The sequence below is a fragment of the Bidens hawaiensis genome, unplaced genomic scaffold (genome assembly GCF_021521415.1).
Source record: "Bidens hawaiensis isolate Kalapana, Puna unplaced genomic scaffold, B.hawaiensis_p1.1 tig00001236_1, whole genome shotgun sequence".
Lineage (NCBI taxonomy): Eukaryota > Viridiplantae > Streptophyta > Magnoliopsida > Asterales > Asteraceae > Bidens > Bidens hawaiensis.
In genome coordinates this window covers 2,423,992-2,441,710 of record NW_027491070.1, presented here as the reverse complement: position 1 = coordinate 2,441,710, position 17,719 = coordinate 2,423,992, and the positions used below count along the sequence as shown (strand labels likewise).

Here is a 17,719-nt window from a genome sequence, read left to right as displayed (position 1 = left end):
TGCAGAGAAAGGGAATTGGTCTGGAGAATGAGAATTGACTGTTCTGTTTGGTAATACAGAGATTTCAGTAGAGAAATATAGCTGAGAATCATTTCTCTTGTTTGGTACATAGAAAATAAACAGAGAATTATATCAACTTTATCATTAGCACAAGTATTTTTTTCATAACAAATATTTATTAAAAAATAAAAAACATATAAAAAGATGCATAAATTCCAACCAAAATATGCATTGATCAAACCAATTCACATACAAAACATAGTTTGTTCAGTTAAAGTTAAAACGAACATACAAAAACATGCTTTGTTCGTGTTCGTTTACATGCGTAGGCACATATCAAAATTCTAAAACAGACCACCTAATTCTTTAAACTCATCACTTCCTACCTGTTCAGATTGACCGTTACGCCCTCCAATTGTTGTCCTTATTACATGTCCAGCTTCAGTACTCGCCCCATGCACAATCTCTGGTTCACTATCCTGGAACAATAAACTTGATTTTTTGAATATATTTTTAACTCGTTTAACTGTTTATTAAAACGATTATACTTACACTCACTTTGTCATCGCCACGTTCCACTTTATCCCTAAGTCTCATCTCAAGCATTCCCCTTCCCAACCGATCAATTGCAGTAGAGGATTCATTAAATCCACCAACAGTTCTTGATGTACCGACTCCACCATGTCCTAGGCTGGAAGAGGCCATTTTAAGCCTGATGAGAACCAAATATTCTAATGAATGTCACCCTCCACAAACACTTTTGGGACCCTCAAAGTTATTTCACCAACAAACATGTGTTCCTGAAAAAATAATAATCAATGAGGTTTCACATAACACCTGCATAGGTATGCACTACAATAACAAAAATTAAAGAAGATGCACTACAAATACATTAACTTTTATCTTCATCCTTTTTGCACACAAGGTTGGGTAAAATTACCATGGTCACAAACAAGACACATCTAATTACTTTTCCTCTTTAGGCAAGAGTTAAGCATTAAAAAAGCAATAATCAAGTCCCTAGATAGAGCACAATTCCCATGAACAAACATATTAACCACCGAAGAAAATATGCTTCTATCACATAACTATTCCCAAAACCTCATTCAGTGTTAAACTAACTCGAACTTATATGCTAAAACAAGATGACGATGCACATAAATTACTAAATCAGTAAGATATATTCCTTCTAAGAACTGTAAATAGTAATAACAAAACCATACACTCCTTATTCCACCTTTGACTAATTATCTCCAACAAATAATTCACTAGTTTCAGTATGCAGTATGCTACAAGAGGCATTATTACATTATATGATATACAATTTCAAAGTAAGCTACATCTAAAAACCAGAATATAACATTCAGCTGCCATTGAAGTTGCAATAATCACATTAATATCACACATCCTTTAACAAACTCTTACTATAAAGCAACCTACATCATAAATAATTTAACAATCCACAATCAATTACGTTATCACACTCTAGATTTCACAAAACCACATCAAAATCCCCATAAGATCACTCATCGCACATCAATTAATTATCAAAACAACAATAAACCAGCACAACTAACAATTCACCGTAACTCAGATCCACATCTACACAATCAATCACAACAACTAACAATCAATCACCAATCGAGACGGATCAAAGCGGAATTAGGTCATCGGAACAATAATCAGTTACAGAATCACTCACCGGAACGAGAATCGGTGTGAATTGGGAGCAAATTGTGAGCATTTGACAGTTGGTGAGAACTGGATGATCTGATTCGATTGGATTTAGGGCTTGGGGTTTGTTGTTTCTCTCTCCACCAGTTTCATGGAGATAGCGATGAGAGGGGATCTGTTAATCGGAAGAGAATGGAAGTGAGAAATGAAACCCTGGAGAAATGATTTCTCCGCTTTTTTTAGAGAAAAGAAATCAGGGAAATGGAAATGGTTTATTTCCATTTCTCACCTCTTTATTTCGTAAACAAACAAGAGAATTGTTTCTATTTCCATTTCTCACCCCCCAATTCTCTGTACCAAACACCCCCCTAGTTTTATGTAACAGTGTAGTGTTATGTGATGTTTTTGTTAACTTTCAATGATACTTTTGTCTTTCAAATATGTTGGTTTGGATGGTTTAAATTTTTAATTCAAAACATGAACACTAATGATAATTTACAGCATTTTTCACCAACTCTTTTAACATTACTTGATTAATTGGCATAATAAAAGATTTTTGTACTAACTTTTTTAACATTACTTGACTAATTGTTTCTCAAGGTTCTTCCAAATAAAGTACTAATATAATAAAAGATTATTCAAGTATTGCAAACAAAAAAATTGAAATTTTATTAATCATATTCTATGATATAAAGATATTAGGTATTTAGATTTCGAAAACGACATAGATCAGTTTGAAAATGTATAATAAGATGCGTGTCGAGTAACGTCATTAAAAGAATGTTTAAAGCGTAAATGCAATTATCATATCCTAAAAAATGTACTAACTTTTATTATTGAAAATGTGTAACTCGTTTGTAATCAGCTCGTTAAACACTTGATTAAATCTTATTTTGCGCATGCCAGTGGTCTCTTATGAATTTTCAAGTCCAATTCGAGTTAAACATAGCTCGTTTAAATAAAGTTTCTCTGTCTTTCCTCATATAACTGATAGCTTGATACGGTGTTATTCAAAACCTTTTCGCTTTAAGTTTGTTAAAACGTCATTATAAGCCTGTACAAAATCATCAAACTAAATACCTAGTATAGAAAAAATATGCAAAATAATTGACTAAGAACAGAAAATGTAATAAACACAATACTATGTGATATATTTAGTAAACAAGTATATGACAAATTGCATATCAGGTGGACGTGCCGGAGTGGTTATCGGGCATGACTAGAAATCATGTGGGCTTTGCCCGCGCAGGTTCGAATCCTGCCGTCCACGGTTTTTTTTTCAACATTGTGAGTTATGAACATTTAGCCCTAATGTACAATACTTGTTTATTCTTTCTTATGTTATGTTAAAACATGTTAATGATCTTGTTAAACTTGTTGTATATCATTCATGGTTGCTTATATTTAGTTGTGTCAAACAATGATGTCGTGGTATTAAACTACCGGTTGTGAAACCCGAAATATTAAATATATCCACGTAACTATATTCCAATTTATTAGACACAATTTGGGAAGACATGTCCGCTTTGACTGTGAATGTCGCGGGTGTGGTTAAAGATTGGTTGTTGATTGTATTTTCATGGTTGGTGATTAAGGATACGATTACTTTAGTTAGTTCGTTTGGTTATGGCCTTATGGGCATGCTTTCTTGGGTGTTGGCTACTATATTTATGCAATGAATGAGTGAAGTGTTTATATTTGATGCATCTTTTTTTGTGTTTTGATTTTGGTTGTCTATAACGGTTGTCTAGCTGTTAGTATAGCAATTTAATTATACGTTAAGTTCCTTTAAGGATATGGTTATAGGTTTAAATGTTTTGTTAAACCATCGAGTTACCCCTTTCATATATTTGTCTCTAGTTGGTACTTGTATGTGAGCATCTCAAAGGGGTGCTTTCTAAAAGGCCTTCAACCCGTCGATTTACCCCATTCACATAAAAAAACATGTTCTTACCTCTCACGTTATTTGCTCGTGAGTGTTTTTGCTACTAAACGACTTTGTTCTCTCTCCCTCCTCGCATTATTTTAGTCTAAAAGTTGATTAATATATTTGTGTTTCAAAATATACACTAGATATAAAATTTCGTTCTCCATAGTTTATATTATCTGCATCATTCTCATTTTAGCACAAAAATCACCGTTATCATCAATTCAACTCTTAAGCTATAAAATCACCATCAGGCATCAACACAAATAAATTTAATGTTGTCCATATCTAAACATTAGCAACTTAATTCCACTAGTACCATTTGATCACATTGGATTGATGACGTCATCAATCTTTGTTAACATTGGCATTTGTTGATGTAATGTTGCATCACTGCATGATGAATCATTGAATCTGGAAGTTCTTTGAGTTTCATCGGACATGGTGGCATATTCATTTCTTCTTCTAGGATGTCACATGAACTTAAATTGCAGTAAATAATCAAGAGTTATTTTTCAATTTTTTTTATAAGAATAATAACAATAGACGAACAACGAAACTATATTTAAGGTAAATCAGTATATAATATACACTTTTTTGTTCAAACACTATATGTTAAGCTAAAAACGAGCCAAAAATCGAAATGAACCCGTTAATGAGTAAACGGCCAAAATTGCCAAATGTTAGCCATAAGATAAAATGAGAGTTTACATGTTAAACATATCGATGATGTTTTTCCGAATTTGGCAAAAGAGAACAGAATTTTCATGTACCTGTTTCAAACATTAGGAGAAAGTATAGAAGTGTTACCAACACATTTTTCATGTACCTCCAATACCACGTTCATCACCCGTTCATCACCCGTTCATCACATTTTTCATGTACCTCCAATATATTTTGTAGTCTTTCCTTTGTGCGTATTGTTATTTGTTTCTAGATTTATTATTATTTGTTGCCCAATTTTTGGTTTAATCTCGCTCATAAAAAGCACTTTTTTTGTTGCTATTTGTGTATTTCTTCATGATGTAACTTAGATTATATTGTTGTAAATTTTGATTGTTTATAAAATCACCTTTTATCTTGTTGTTGTTTTTGTCTTTTCTTCATAACCATATGTTGTTTTTAGATGCTATTTTTTTCTATATCTCGATGATGTTACATTTCTAAATAAATTGTCCCGAAAATTTTGAAATATTGTTGTCAGGGTTGTCTTCAATAATCCTTATAAACATTTGGGTCTCTTTTTCGAAAAAAAGAAGCCCCTAAAATCACGTTTTTATAATGTGTGAAGAGTATTAATTTTTACGGTCAAGTAAGTGGAGTGGCTTCTAACTCTTCATACCGTCTGCCAACTTCTAAGACAAATTTTGTAAGGAATGTGATCCTCATACACCACCCTCACATGTTTATACGGCTCGTATAGTCCTATACGGTCGTAAATGGTACGAATGTCTTACAAGGGGACAAAAAAACAGCCTGTTGGAGCCTATACGAGTCGTATAGGCATTAAATGACTCGTATTGCTCCCTGACGAACCATAAAACCTACACGTCGTATAGGTCTATACGATCGTATAGAAAACATTTGCAGGAAAATTTATATTGCCTTTTGACCACTATTAATCGCAGTCGGAAAACGACTATACGAGCCGTATAGTGCTATACAACCCGTATAGACAAATTTTCAGTGGTGTTATACAACACATGAGAGCTTCGAAAAAAAGAACGTTAAAAATTACTAAAAAAGTATGATGCAAGTCAGATAATATATAAAAAAAAATTAAAAAAAAATGTCTATACGACCCGTATAGGGCTATACGAGGCGCTATATACGATGACCGACAACATCAGACACAAACTGACACGATTCAGGTGTCATACGACCGTATAGCCCTGTACGAGCCGTATAGGAAATAAATTGGTGTGTGAGGATCATAGGTGGTGTAGGAGGATCCTAAGTCTTTTTTAATTATACAAGACATCAAACTCAAAGATATTGGATGTCTTGGCGACATGTGTTGATAGAACGTGTCGTGTTATGTTAAACGAGACAAACATAAGACGCTTAATTAACATAACTATTGAGCCAAAATACAATACGTTTTATTAACTAATTAACATAACTATTGAGTCTAGTTTGGGACGAGTTTGGATTGGTTACAAATTAGAGCCAAATCTCCACAGGTTGTTTTAAATTAAGGTTTTATTAACTAATTTTATTCGAGCTTTTATTAAACAAATCACGAGCCTACTCATAAACCACTATCGTCACAAAACCCTCAGTGTGCTAACAGAACCCTCACTTCGTCTTCTCTGAAACCAAATTAATTAGGGCAATTTTCCCGCCATTGGAACACACGGCGATGGTGCCAGCTAAGCAACTGCTATCCACCATTGAGCTGACGTTATTAGGCTCCACTCCGTCGCCGTCGCAGAGGATTGAGCTCATTCACGCTATTCGTCACGCGCTTCCTTCGCTCCGGTCACTCCTATCGTTTCCGGTACCGGTTTCTGATATTATTATTATTATTATTATTATTATCTGTATTGCCTAATACCTCATATGCTCTGACTTTAGCTTTATGTTAGGTCAAGTTATGCTACAGTTTTAGAAGTTGTTGTGCGTGTTCTAATTGATTAAGAGAAGAATATGCTGCAAGTATGTTAGAATTAGGTCTACTTCAGTTTCTGATATTAGTAGCTGTATTGTCTCATATGTTTTCTGATTGTAGGATTATGTAGAATTAGGTTAAGCTATGTTACAGTTTTAGAAGTTGTTGTGCGTGTTCTAATTGATTAAGAGAAGAATATGCGAAAAGTATGTTAAAATTAGGTTTACTCCAGTTTCTGTTCTGTTTCTGATATTAGTATCTGTGTTGCTTCATATTTGTTCTGTTTGTAGGATTATATAGAATTAGGTTAAGTTATGTTACAGCTGTTGTATGTGTTGTAAATGAGCAAGAGAAGAATATGCTAAAAGTACATTAAAATTAGGTCTACTTCGGTTTCTGATATTAGTATCTGTATTGTCTCATATGTGTTCCGAATCTAGCATTAAATAGAATTAGGCCAAGTTATATTACAGTTTTAGATTTTTTATATGTGTTTTAAGCAATTAAGAGAAGATTATGCTGCAAATAAGTTAAAATTAGGTCTGATTTTGATGAATTTGTAAACAAATTTGTATCAATTTTTCATGTGATGATGATGACTGGAACATCATATAAAAATTAGGTTAGGTTATTATGAAGAGGTGTTTATAGATGAATAAATATAGATCTGAGAGGACATTTCATAAGTGAACTGTTGTTTTGGAAACAATTAGCAATTAGAGAAGCTCTTAGTACTTAGTAGTATCTGTATTGTCTCATGTGTATTCTAATTCTAGCATTATGTAAAATTAGGTCAAGTTAACTTACACTTTTAGATGTCGTTGTATGTGTTTTAAGTATTTAAGAGAAGAATATGCTACAAGTACGTTAACATTAACTTTTGATGATTTTGTAAAAAAAAAGTTTTATCAATTTTGATAATGACTGGAACATCATAAAAAGTCAGGTCAAGTTATCTTGAAGAGGTATTTATATATTTGACTGGACATTGCATAAGTGAACTGTTAGTTTGGAAGCACTTAGCAAACAGAGAAACTTTTATTAGTATCTGCATTGTCTCATTTGTGCTCTTATTCTAACATCATGTAAAATTAGGCTAAGTTAAGTTACACTTTTAGAAATTGTTCTATGTGTTCTTATTGATTAATAGAAGAATATGATGCAAGTATTAAAATTAGGTCTAATTTTGATGGAGTCATATCTATGATGAATTTGTAACAGAATTTGTATGAATTTTGCTTGTGGTAATGACTGCAAGTCTGCAACATCATATAAAATCAGGTCAAGTTATAGATCTATAGATCTGAGATAACATTGCATAAGTGAACTGTTAGAAAACAATTAGCAAACAGAGAAACGCTTATTTGTTATTGTATGTTCTTAGACAAAAGTCATAGTGAAAAAAATGGAAATAGAAAGAGAGAAGTTTTTTTTATTTTTATTTTTATTTTTTACTGTGTTTTAAGTGCTTGTAATGTGCGTTTATGTGACACTGATTCATTGAGATTAATACATTGTCTTAAATTTAGGAAGTCTGTATCTTGTATGTTTTTTGATTCATACCATGTTAGTCTTATAATTTGCAACTTAATTACATTTGTAGCCTCCGAAAGCCTCTGACAGAGCACAAGTTGAGTCTAAAGAAGTCAGGCTTCCTGATTCAGGGCTAATCCCACTTGATGACCAGGATGTTCAAATTGTAAGTTCACATGCTTGACCTGTTGCTCTCTTTTAACTTTTCTCTTTTAGCTTTCTTGTAGAGAAGAAAATCAACTTTTATGGTCAAATTGACAAAGTTAGGATGGTCTGAACCCTATCAATTATATGTATACGTTTCAGTAGCCTGTCGGTTTCTATCATCTCACATTATTCTCATCACTTGTAATTTAGGCCCTCAAGCTGAGTGATGATCTTCATCTTAATGAAATAGACTGTGTAAGACTGCTTGTTTCTGCTAATCAAGAGGTAGACTTTCTCTTATAATATAGACTCTTATAATATATTCATTCAGTGTTGTTTGAGTTGCATTATCATACCTGACCGGTGTAACTGTATTAAATCCATTTAGTGGGGGTTACAAGGACTGGGGCCATTAGATATTTTACGCCTTACATCAGGGCTTTGGTATACAGGGAGAAGAGATTTAATAACCGCACTTTATACGCTGTTACGGGTATCTTTCCATCTTCCATCACACTCCAGTTAATTCTTTTTTTTCTTTCTGACATGTTATTAATGCTGTTATTTGCATATTGCAGGCAATTGTGCTTGATCAGGGGCTTGAGGCCGATCTTCAAGCTGACATTCTAAAATATGTTGAAGATCTTATCAATACTGGGCTTCGCCAGCGGCTAATTTCTCTTATAAAGGTATTATTTTTGTTATCTTATATTGTACTTCTTAATTTTTTATTATGACTTGAATTTTGCCTCCAGGTTATATGTGAGTCAAATTATTTGTTTTTTTTTCTTTTAGGAACTCCATCGAGAAGAACCAGCTGGTTTGGGTGGGCCCAACTCTGAGCGATATATTCTTGACTCAAGAGGGGCTCTTGTGGAAAGACGGGCTGTTGTTTGTAGGGAAAGACTCATTCTTGGTCATTGCCTTGTTCTATCACTGTTGGTTGTACGCCCAAGTAAGCTATTTAATAATACTTTTATTCTTTTCGTTTTCTATCTTTCTTCTATTTCAGTTGTTTACATTTTTCAGTCTCGAATTGTGATAATAGGGTCCTTGGTATCACTATGTTGTATTTTAACCTGAAAATACTTTTAATTTTGCTTTCAGGCTCAAAAGATGTAAAAGATATTTTCACAATTTTGAAAGATAGTGCAGGGGACATCAATGGCAGTACCGACATCGTAAAGAATCAGGTATATTTTTAGCTTTAATTTTCTTTTTGCCATAGTAACTGATAAAATTTTTATTTTTTGCAGATCGCATTTAGCCTTCTGTTTTCTCTTATAATTTCTCTGATATCAGACGCTCTTAGTGCATCACCAGATAAAATGTCTATCTTGTCGCAAGATGCTTCATTTAGGCGTGATTTTCATGAAACTGTAAGTGCAAAACCTATTGTACTTTATTGTTAGTGTTTCTTTAGCTTTAATTCGTAACTGTTATCACTTTTTTTCAATAGGTGATGGCTATCGGGAATGATCAGATAATTGAGGGGTGTATGCATTGTGTTAGACTTGCATGGGCTGTGCATTTGATGATTATACAAGATGTAACTGATGCAAGTGAGATAAATAATGATGGAAGAAATATCAATTCATGCCTGGAAATTGTTTTCTCAAACAACGTTTTTCAGTTTCTGATTGATAAAGTTCTTCGAACGCCAGCTTATCAGGTATTTTTTTTGTTAATTTTATAAATTTAAGTTATGGAACCTAAGTTAATTGCTAAAGTAGGGCTTATATTAGTTGTTGGCTGGATTTTTTACAGAATGATGATGAAGATATGATCTACATTTATAACGCATACTTACACAAGCTGATAACATCTTTTTTATCGCACCCACTTGCAAGAGACAAGGTTAGTCATGTTCATGCTTCTCCATAACTCATAATTCATTAATTTTGAGCTTTAGTGAATAAATTATCATTTATGCTCTTGATATGATGTTTTTCTCTTGGTTTGTAGGTGAAAGAAACAAAGGAGAAGGCCATGACTTCTCTTAGTTCATACAAAATGTCTGGCTCACTTGATTATGTACTTAATGGTAGCACAAATTCTTCGCAAAATGCCGAATATGCCCCTCAAACTTTTGTTTCACTTCTGGAGTTTGTTAGTGAAATCTATGAGGTCAGTATACATTGTATGGAGTTAGGCGTCCATCTGTTCATATATATACTCATTAGTTTGATATTTACTACAGAAAGAACCTGAACTTTTATCTGGCAATGATGTCTTATGGACATTTGTTACATTTTCTGGAGAGGATCACACTAATTTTCAGACACTCGTGGCATTCTTGAAGATGCTTAGTACACTGGTAGTTAAATTTTATAAATTGTAACCTGGTTTTTTAATATATTTACAATGTTCTTGTGGTCAATGTAGTTTCCACGTTTGACTTTTCAACTTTCAGGCTTCCAGCGAGGATGGCGCTTCCAAAGTATATGAACTATTGCAAGGCAGAACGTTTCGGAATATTTCATGGAACACTTTATTTGAGTGTTTGTCTATTTATGAAGAGAAATTTAAGCAATCCCTTCAAAATGCGGGCTCCGCATTGCCAGAGATTCAAGAGGGAGATGCAAAAGCTCTTGTTGCTTATCTATGTGTTCTTCGCAAGGTGTTTTAGCTTACTTATATAGATATTTATATATATATGTGTGTGTGTGTGTGTCAATAATAGCTCGTCAATATTTTGTTATTTGACTAACCTTTATGCAATGTGTTTTTCTTATGGTTGATAGGTGGTGGAAAATGGGAACCCTATTGAAAGAAAGACATGGTTTCCTGATATTGAGCCGTTATTTAAACTTCTTAGTTATGAAAATGTACCTCCTTATCTGAAGGTATGATGCTCCTCTCTGCTGCTACAGTTTTTAGTTTTCTTTTTGATATTTATATGTGGCTTATTGCATTGTAGGGTGCTTTACGTACTTCAATATCAACTTTTATTGATGTTTCCCCAAACTTGAAAGATACCATTTGGGGATTTCTTGAGCAGTATGATTTACCCGTTGTGGTTGGACCTCAAGTTGGCCAAATGATGGGTTCCCAGGTTGGTCTCATCTGTTAATATTTTATTAAATATTTAAAAAATGTGAACACTATATTTAATAGAAAGATTTACAATGATTTGATTCTGGCAGGTTTATGACATGCGATTTGAGTTAAACGAAGTAGAAGCAAGAAGTGAACATTATCCCTCTACAATCTCGTTTCTTAATCTGCTGAATGCTTTAATGGCTGATGAAAGGGACACAACTGATAGGGGGCGTAGATTTATAGGTATCTTTAGGTTCGTATATGATCATGTGTTTGGGCCATTTTCCCAACGGGCCTATGCTGACCCATCTGAGAAATGGCAGTTGGGTGTTGCATGCCTCCAACATTTTAAAATGTAAGCTGTTTCATATGTTAAGTTATTTAGTTTGATTTTTAGTATTCTACTAAAACTGGAGTAATATCATATATGCAGGATATTGAGTATGTATGACATAAAGGATGAAGATATTGACATTGTGGTCAATCAGTCTCAGCTCATGGCACCACAGTCAACTCCACTTCAGATGCAGCTTCCTGTCATAGAATTGCTCAAGGTAAGCTAATTAATTTTTTTGATATATGTTTATACAGTTTATTGATTGTGATGTTTGCAGGACTTCATGAGTGGGAAGACTGTATTTAGAAATATAATGGGTATTCTTTTGCCTGGAGTGGATGCCATAATAGCTGAACGAACCAATCATACTTACGGTTTACTTCTTGAAAAAGCTGTGCTTTTATCTTTGGAAATTGTTATTCTGGTTTTGGAGAAGGATTTATCAGTTTCTGAGTTTTGGCGCCCGATTTACCAGGTTACTGCACATTGTTAAAAAGCTGTTTATTATCATTTCTGTTATCCCTTTTCAGAGCTTCATGAATATGAAATCAAAGTCTGCTTTTTTACTTATATGTTTTCATTGCTTGTTTCTGTGCAGCCGTTTGATGTTATACTTTCTCAAGATCATAATCAGATTGTAGCATTGTTGGAATACATCAGATATGATTTTAGCCCACAAATTCAACAATGCTCTATAAAAATCATGACAATTTTAAGGTATTCTCTGCTATTCATTAACTCTGTTTTTTTATTTTACTATCTTCTTTATGCGTCTTAAATTCACTCGTGTTTTGCCCCATGTATCTGGTGCATTTGTGACCAGAGGTCGCAGTTTCGAGTTTCGACTTGGGTTTCACTAATTTTGTAGCTGGTCAATTTAAAATATTTGCTATAACTGAAACATGTCAAATGGGCCGAAATTGTCCCATTTGTAAAAAATTACAGCCTTTGTTATCATAATACAATAATCATTTTGTAAAAAGTTTAAACAAGGGCAATGTTTTTGAGGGTCCACTTAAGTCAATCTACCTGTTCTGACCAAACATGTTTTGTGTGACAGTTCTCGCATGGTTGGGCTTGTACCGTTACTACTAAAATCGAACTCAGCTGGTCTTCTGGTTGAGGATTATGCTGCTTGTCTTGAGCTAAGTTCAGAAGGGAATCAAGTTATAGAAAACAGCTCTGAAGATTTGGGCGTGCTTATAATGCAAGTTAGTATTTTTGCTCTTGTTTCGTTTTTCTGTTGACATCATTTAAATTTGAATTTTTATTTATTTTTTTCTCCACATTGCAGCTTCTCATCGACAACATTAGTCGCCCAGCCCCCAACATAACACACTTTCTTTTGAGGTTTGATATTGATTCTTCTGTAGAGAGGACAGTGTTACAGCCAAAGTTTAACTACAGGTAACTTTAATATAAATAAATAATTTGTTGAATTGTTTGATTTTCAATTTCTGTATATCGTCATTTCAGTTGTTTGAAGGTTATTCTTGATATCCTGGAAACACTACCAAAGCCTGATATTAATTATCTGCTTCATGAGTTTGGATTTCAGGTAACGTAGTCTTGATTTATTTTTGATATCTTGATAGTCTTTTTATTTTCTTTCTTAAAAGTTCAAGTTTTGATTTCTTGCAGCTACTTTATGAATTATGTTCAGATCCACTTACAAGTGGTCCTACAATTGATCTACTTAGTACCAAAAAGTATCAGTTTTTTGTCAAGGTACAATCTGTCATCCTATATAGTGGAGTTGTATTTAGTTAACTGTGCAATTATCTAATTGAAATTATTATAACAGCATCTGGATACCATTGGTGTTGCACCATTACCAAAAAGAAATAACACACAGCCACTTCGAATCAGTTCTCTGCATCAGGTTTTGCCAACTTCTTTGTGCTTATTGCTGTAAATGTATAAAAACTTATATAGAACTTAATTTGATTCAAACTAAAGTATATTTTCATTGGTTCAGAGAGCATGGCTGCTGAAGCTTATGGCACTTGAATTACATATTGGCAACATGACATCATCCAGTCATCGAGAAGCGTGTCACAGCATTATTCGTCATTTGTTTGGTCAAGGTGAAACTGAGTATTACAATGAGAATAATTTACTTTTACTTCAAATTAATGCTGAAGATACTGGAAACCAAGCCATCAGCAGGAGTAAGGTATATATCTTTTTATTTTCATTTACTCTTATTACACCTGTTAGCTTTTTTATGAAAATTATTTTAAACATTTCATTTTGACTATTTTCAGGTTTTAGAATTGCTTGAGATAATCCAGTTTAGGTCTCCGGATACAACAATGAAGCATTCTGAGATTCTTTCTCACGCAAAGTTTGGACAAATTGTAATCACCAATCACCAAATTATTTATGTCATTTAATTAGGCTAGGATTTAATATAATTAAATTCTGTTTGACAGGCTGATGATATACTTGCTAATCCAACAACTAATGAAAAAGGTGGTGTTTATTACTACTCAGAACGAGATGATCGGTTGATTGATCTAAATTCATTTCGAGATGCACTTTGGCAGGTATCTAAGTTCATTTTCATTTCTGTTGACTTTGACTACTTTTGCCTCTTGATACCTAATATTTTCTTTCTTTTTTTTCATCTTCAGAAGTGCAATTTTGACAATCCACAACTTATTACTTTTGGTAGTGAAGTTGAACTCAATGAAGTTAAGAATACGGTTCAACAATTACTTCGATGGGCATATAAACACAACAAAAACCTTGAAGAACAGGCTGCTCAACTTCATATGTTAACAGGATGGTCACAAATTGTTGAGGTAACAATGTAAAATAATTAATTGCATTTCTTTTTGTTCATTTGAAATTTGCTGACACTTTAATCTAAACTAATAATGAATGACATCTGTTCTTCAGATTTCAGCTTCAAGAAGACTATCTTTCATGGAAAACCGATCTGAATTATTGTTTCAGTTGCTTGATGCATCTTTAAATGCTTCTGGTTCTCCAGATTGTTCGTTAAAGATGGCACTAGTGTTAACCCGAGTAAGTGAAATTATTAATTAAGTTATCACTTGGTGGTTTTATTTTCCAGTAATTTTAAACTGTGAATTTTATGAATTTCAAGGTTTCAATTACATGCATGGCGAAGTTACGTGACGAGAGATTTATTAACTCGAGTGCGCTAAGCTCTGACACTGTAACATGTCTTGATGTTATTATGACAAAACGACTGTCGAACGGTGCATGCCACTCTATCTTGTATAAGATCATGATGGCAATATTGAGACATGACACATCAGAAGCATTAAGGAGACGGTATAATTTTAATTTAAAAAGTTATGTTCTACCTGCTAATAATTTGTTCTTTAGTATACTGTTTTCTGATTCTTGTTAATGTTCAATTTTTAGCCAATACACTTTACTTCTAAGCTACTTCCAGTACTGTCAGCACGTACTTGATCCAGATGTCCCTACTTCTATTCTTCAGTCTTTGTTAGTTGATGAGCAAGAAAATGGAGATTTAGATCTCGAGAAGGTGACAAGTGTCTAATTTAAATCATAATGAAAATGTAAGTTTATATCAACTTTCACTAATTTGCTTGTTCTTTTTTCAGATTGATCAAGATCAGGCTGAGCTGGCACATGCAAACTTATCTATAATAAGAAAAGAAGCTCAATCAGTCTTAGATTTGGTTCGCTTCTTTCTATAATATTATTACTATCATTAATGGGGTCTATTTGACATTAAAATTCCACTGATATGTAGGTTATTAAGGATGCAACTCAAGCAAGTGAATCTGGAAAGATAATGGCACTCTTTGTTCTGGATGCGTTAATTTGTATTGATCATGAGAAGTTTTTCTTAAATCAACTTCAAAGTAGAGGATTTTTACGGTCTTGTCTCATGAGTATTAGCAATGCTTCATATCAGGTTTGTTATTAACTCGTTATTCAATTCAGTCTATATAGTTGCGTTATTACCTTTTTTTATAAAATTTAATGTTGTTTTCGTGGAATAGGATAGCATACATTCTATGGATCCATTACAGCGGTTGTGCGCTCTCGAGGCACAACTTGCATTATTATTAAGAATTAGTCACAAGTATGGTAAAGCCGGGGCTCAGATTCTTTTTTCCATGGGTGCATTTGAGCATATTTCTTCATGCATGACACAAAACATGCAAGTTAAGGTCGGTATTGTATTCTTTTTATGAGTTGATTGCTTAAAAAATGATAATAAAGTTAAAAACTAACATCAAGTCTTAATTACACAGGGAAATATAAGGCGTTTTGACACTAGTTTTGGGAAAGATTCATTTGCTGATAGTCATAGACAAAGAATGGTGGTTACTCCATCACTTCGTTTGGTGTTCTCTTTGACCTCATTGGTTGAAACATCCGACTTTTTTGAGGTAAATTTATGGCATTTTGGTCTTGTTTGTTAGAATTAGTAATTTTTACTACATTTCATATATTCTGACACTTAACTCCTTTTTATTTTGGTAGGTAAAGAATAAAATCGTACGCGAAGTTGTTGACTTTGTCAAAGGTCATCAATTACTTTTTGATCAAGTACTTCGCCAAGATATCACAGATGCAGACGAATTGGCAATGGAACAAATGAATATTGTTGTTGGAATTCTTAGCAAGGTTTGCAATAAGTAGTTTGTCAAATATAATTTTAGAATGATATTTCTACCCGTTTTTCTATATGTTATCACAGATGCTGATGAATTCAATATTAATCTTGTTTTTGTAATTTCTATATAATATTTCTACCTGTTTTTTCTCATTTTTCTTTGTTTTTTTTTACTTTTAAGGTTTGGCCATATGAGGAGGGAGCCGAGTATGGTTTTGTTCAAGGACTCTTTGGATTGATGCACGCTCTATTTTCATGTGACTCTACATTTCTTACTTCCGCTCACTCCGTAAGTTGTATTATTTAATTTCTTACTTCGACTCACGTGACGTTATCTTCATGAGTTATAACTTATAACTTGTAACATAATTTCATCTAATTTTTCTTTTACAGAAACAGAAGAAGCCAGAATTAAGTGCATTTCGTTTATGCTTTAGCCTGAGCTCTTATCTCTATTTTCTTGTAAAAAACAAATCACTGAGACTTCAGGTGTGTACAAAACAACTATTTTAATATAAAACCGCCTTTCTTGACAATATTTGACCAAAGTTTCATGTACCAGGTTTCCAACAATTCTACCGATTATAGTGCTCCAGCTGGACAACATCAGCCCACATTAAGCTTATTAGGATTTCTTCTGAACTCGGTGACCACTGCCCTTGAAAATGCTTCGGAGGAAAAATCATTATTGCTTAACAAGGTCAGTAGTCGTGAGCCATGAGTCGTCTACATATTTGGTTTATATGTTATTGCCATGTCAGCATACAACTGAATATATGCTTATTTTGTGTTCCAGATTCAAGACATAAATGAACTACCAAGACAAGAGGTAGATGAAATTATTAAAATGTGTGTTCTTGAAGATCAAGCTGCATCATCGGATAATATTCAGAAAAGGTACTACTAAGTACTAATAATTAAAGATTAAATTTTATAATGATTGAATCGTATTTTTTTTAAATAATATTAATTTTACATGATGATGACGCATGCAGGAGGTACATAGCAATGGTGGAAATGTGTCGGGTGGCAGGCAACAGGGATCGGCTTATAACTCTGTTGCTTCTGCTTTCCGAGAACTTGCTCAACATTTTCCTCATTCATTTTCAAAACAGGTTTGCTCGAAGAAAATATTATATGATTGATTGTAGTTTTTAATTTTGTAAGTGTTGACTTTTGTTGTTGCGTTCTAGTCAAACCGGAGAAGACCTGGATTCATTTTGTTCAAAGCTCCTTCCAGTTTTGGAAAGACTTGAATTGCTTAGAGAGGTATGATATGTTTCACTGTTTCTCGTATATAATCTTATAAAATAATATATAAAAGGTAATAAGTTTGTTGAAAGTATATATTTGATTGGTTTTTATGTGGTGTGCAGGATAAAGTGGGACATAACCTCAAGGTGTTCCAGAGATTAGCGACTTCGCTCAAGGAACTCACAATTCAAAAAATAGGAGTGTGATAGTTCCCTCAAAGTCGATCGTGTTGAATTGTAGTGTTGTGTATGGTATATTTATTCTTTGCACTTAAACTTTGAAATGATGCAGACATATGACCACTGTAGCAGTGTGTAACGAAACCAACTATAATTTACGTAGGAGCGTTTTTACTCAAGTGTCTATACCTTATGTATTTTGAGAATCGAAATTAGTGGGAGGGACACATGCAATTATCACTTTTGGAGGAATTCTTTTAAGTATTTGTGATTCTTAAACATTAGAGAACAACTGTATTGTAGTCGGATCTACTTGATAGCAATTTTTTACGCGATAAATAGTTTTTGTAATTGGAGTTGTAACTTGTAAGTTCCTTTGCGGTTT

At 33.4% G+C, this 17,719-nt stretch overlaps 2 protein-coding genes and 1 non-coding gene across 4 annotated transcripts; 2 read left to right on the top strand and 1 right to left on the bottom strand.

The window, feature by feature from the left end:
• Window positions 1-302: 302 nt before the first annotated feature.
• LOC143567614 (shaggy-related protein kinase kappa-like) lies at window positions 303-1,808 on the bottom strand. Of its 2 annotated transcripts, none has more exons than XM_077053996.1 (3): window positions 1,703-1,808; window positions 559-800; window positions 303-479 (listed from the first exon to the last, which is right to left on the bottom strand). In XM_077053996.1, the coding sequence occupies exons 2-3, from the start codon at window positions 703-705 to the stop codon at window positions 345-347; spliced, it is 282 nt and encodes a 93-aa protein (XP_076910111.1). In that variant the 5' UTR covers window positions 706-800; window positions 1,703-1,808; the 3' UTR covers window positions 303-344. The 2 variants fall into 2 exon arrangements, with proteins under 2 accessions (XP_076910111.1, XP_076910107.1); XM_077053992.1 differs by having other exon boundaries at window positions 553-800; window positions 1,703-1,805.
• A 1,054-nt stretch (window positions 1,809-2,862) lies between these two features.
• TRNAS-AGA (transfer RNA serine (anticodon AGA)) lies at window positions 2,863-2,944 on the top strand. Its single transcript has one exon. It is a non-coding gene; the product is annotated as a tRNA-Ser (tRNA).
• Window positions 2,945-5,963: 3,019 nt separating this feature from the next.
• On the top strand, window positions 5,964-17,710 carry LOC143569019 (nuclear pore complex protein NUP205-like). Its single transcript, XM_077055030.1, has 43 exons — window positions 5,964-6,101; window positions 7,816-7,911; window positions 8,103-8,177; window positions 8,281-8,385; window positions 8,471-8,581; window positions 8,688-8,847; window positions 9,000-9,085; window positions 9,149-9,271; window positions 9,352-9,564; window positions 9,660-9,749; window positions 9,858-10,019; window positions 10,093-10,209; window positions 10,306-10,512; window positions 10,637-10,738; window positions 10,813-10,947; window positions 11,039-11,289; window positions 11,368-11,488; window positions 11,549-11,746; window positions 11,870-11,988; window positions 12,332-12,482; window positions 12,566-12,678; window positions 12,748-12,829; window positions 12,913-12,999; window positions 13,076-13,153; window positions 13,250-13,447; window positions 13,539-13,631; window positions 13,707-13,820; window positions 13,908-14,078; window positions 14,176-14,304; window positions 14,387-14,577; window positions 14,671-14,797; window positions 14,877-14,954; window positions 15,029-15,193; window positions 15,282-15,452; window positions 15,537-15,674; window positions 15,769-15,912; window positions 16,083-16,190; window positions 16,295-16,390; window positions 16,464-16,601; window positions 16,698-16,798; window positions 16,897-17,016; window positions 17,095-17,170; window positions 17,278-17,710. Exons 1-43 carry the CDS (start codon window positions 5,964-5,966, stop codon window positions 17,359-17,361), a joined length of 5,562 nt encoding a protein of 1,853 aa, XP_076911145.1. The 3' UTR covers window positions 17,362-17,710.
• Window positions 17,711-17,719: the final 9 nt, after the last annotated feature.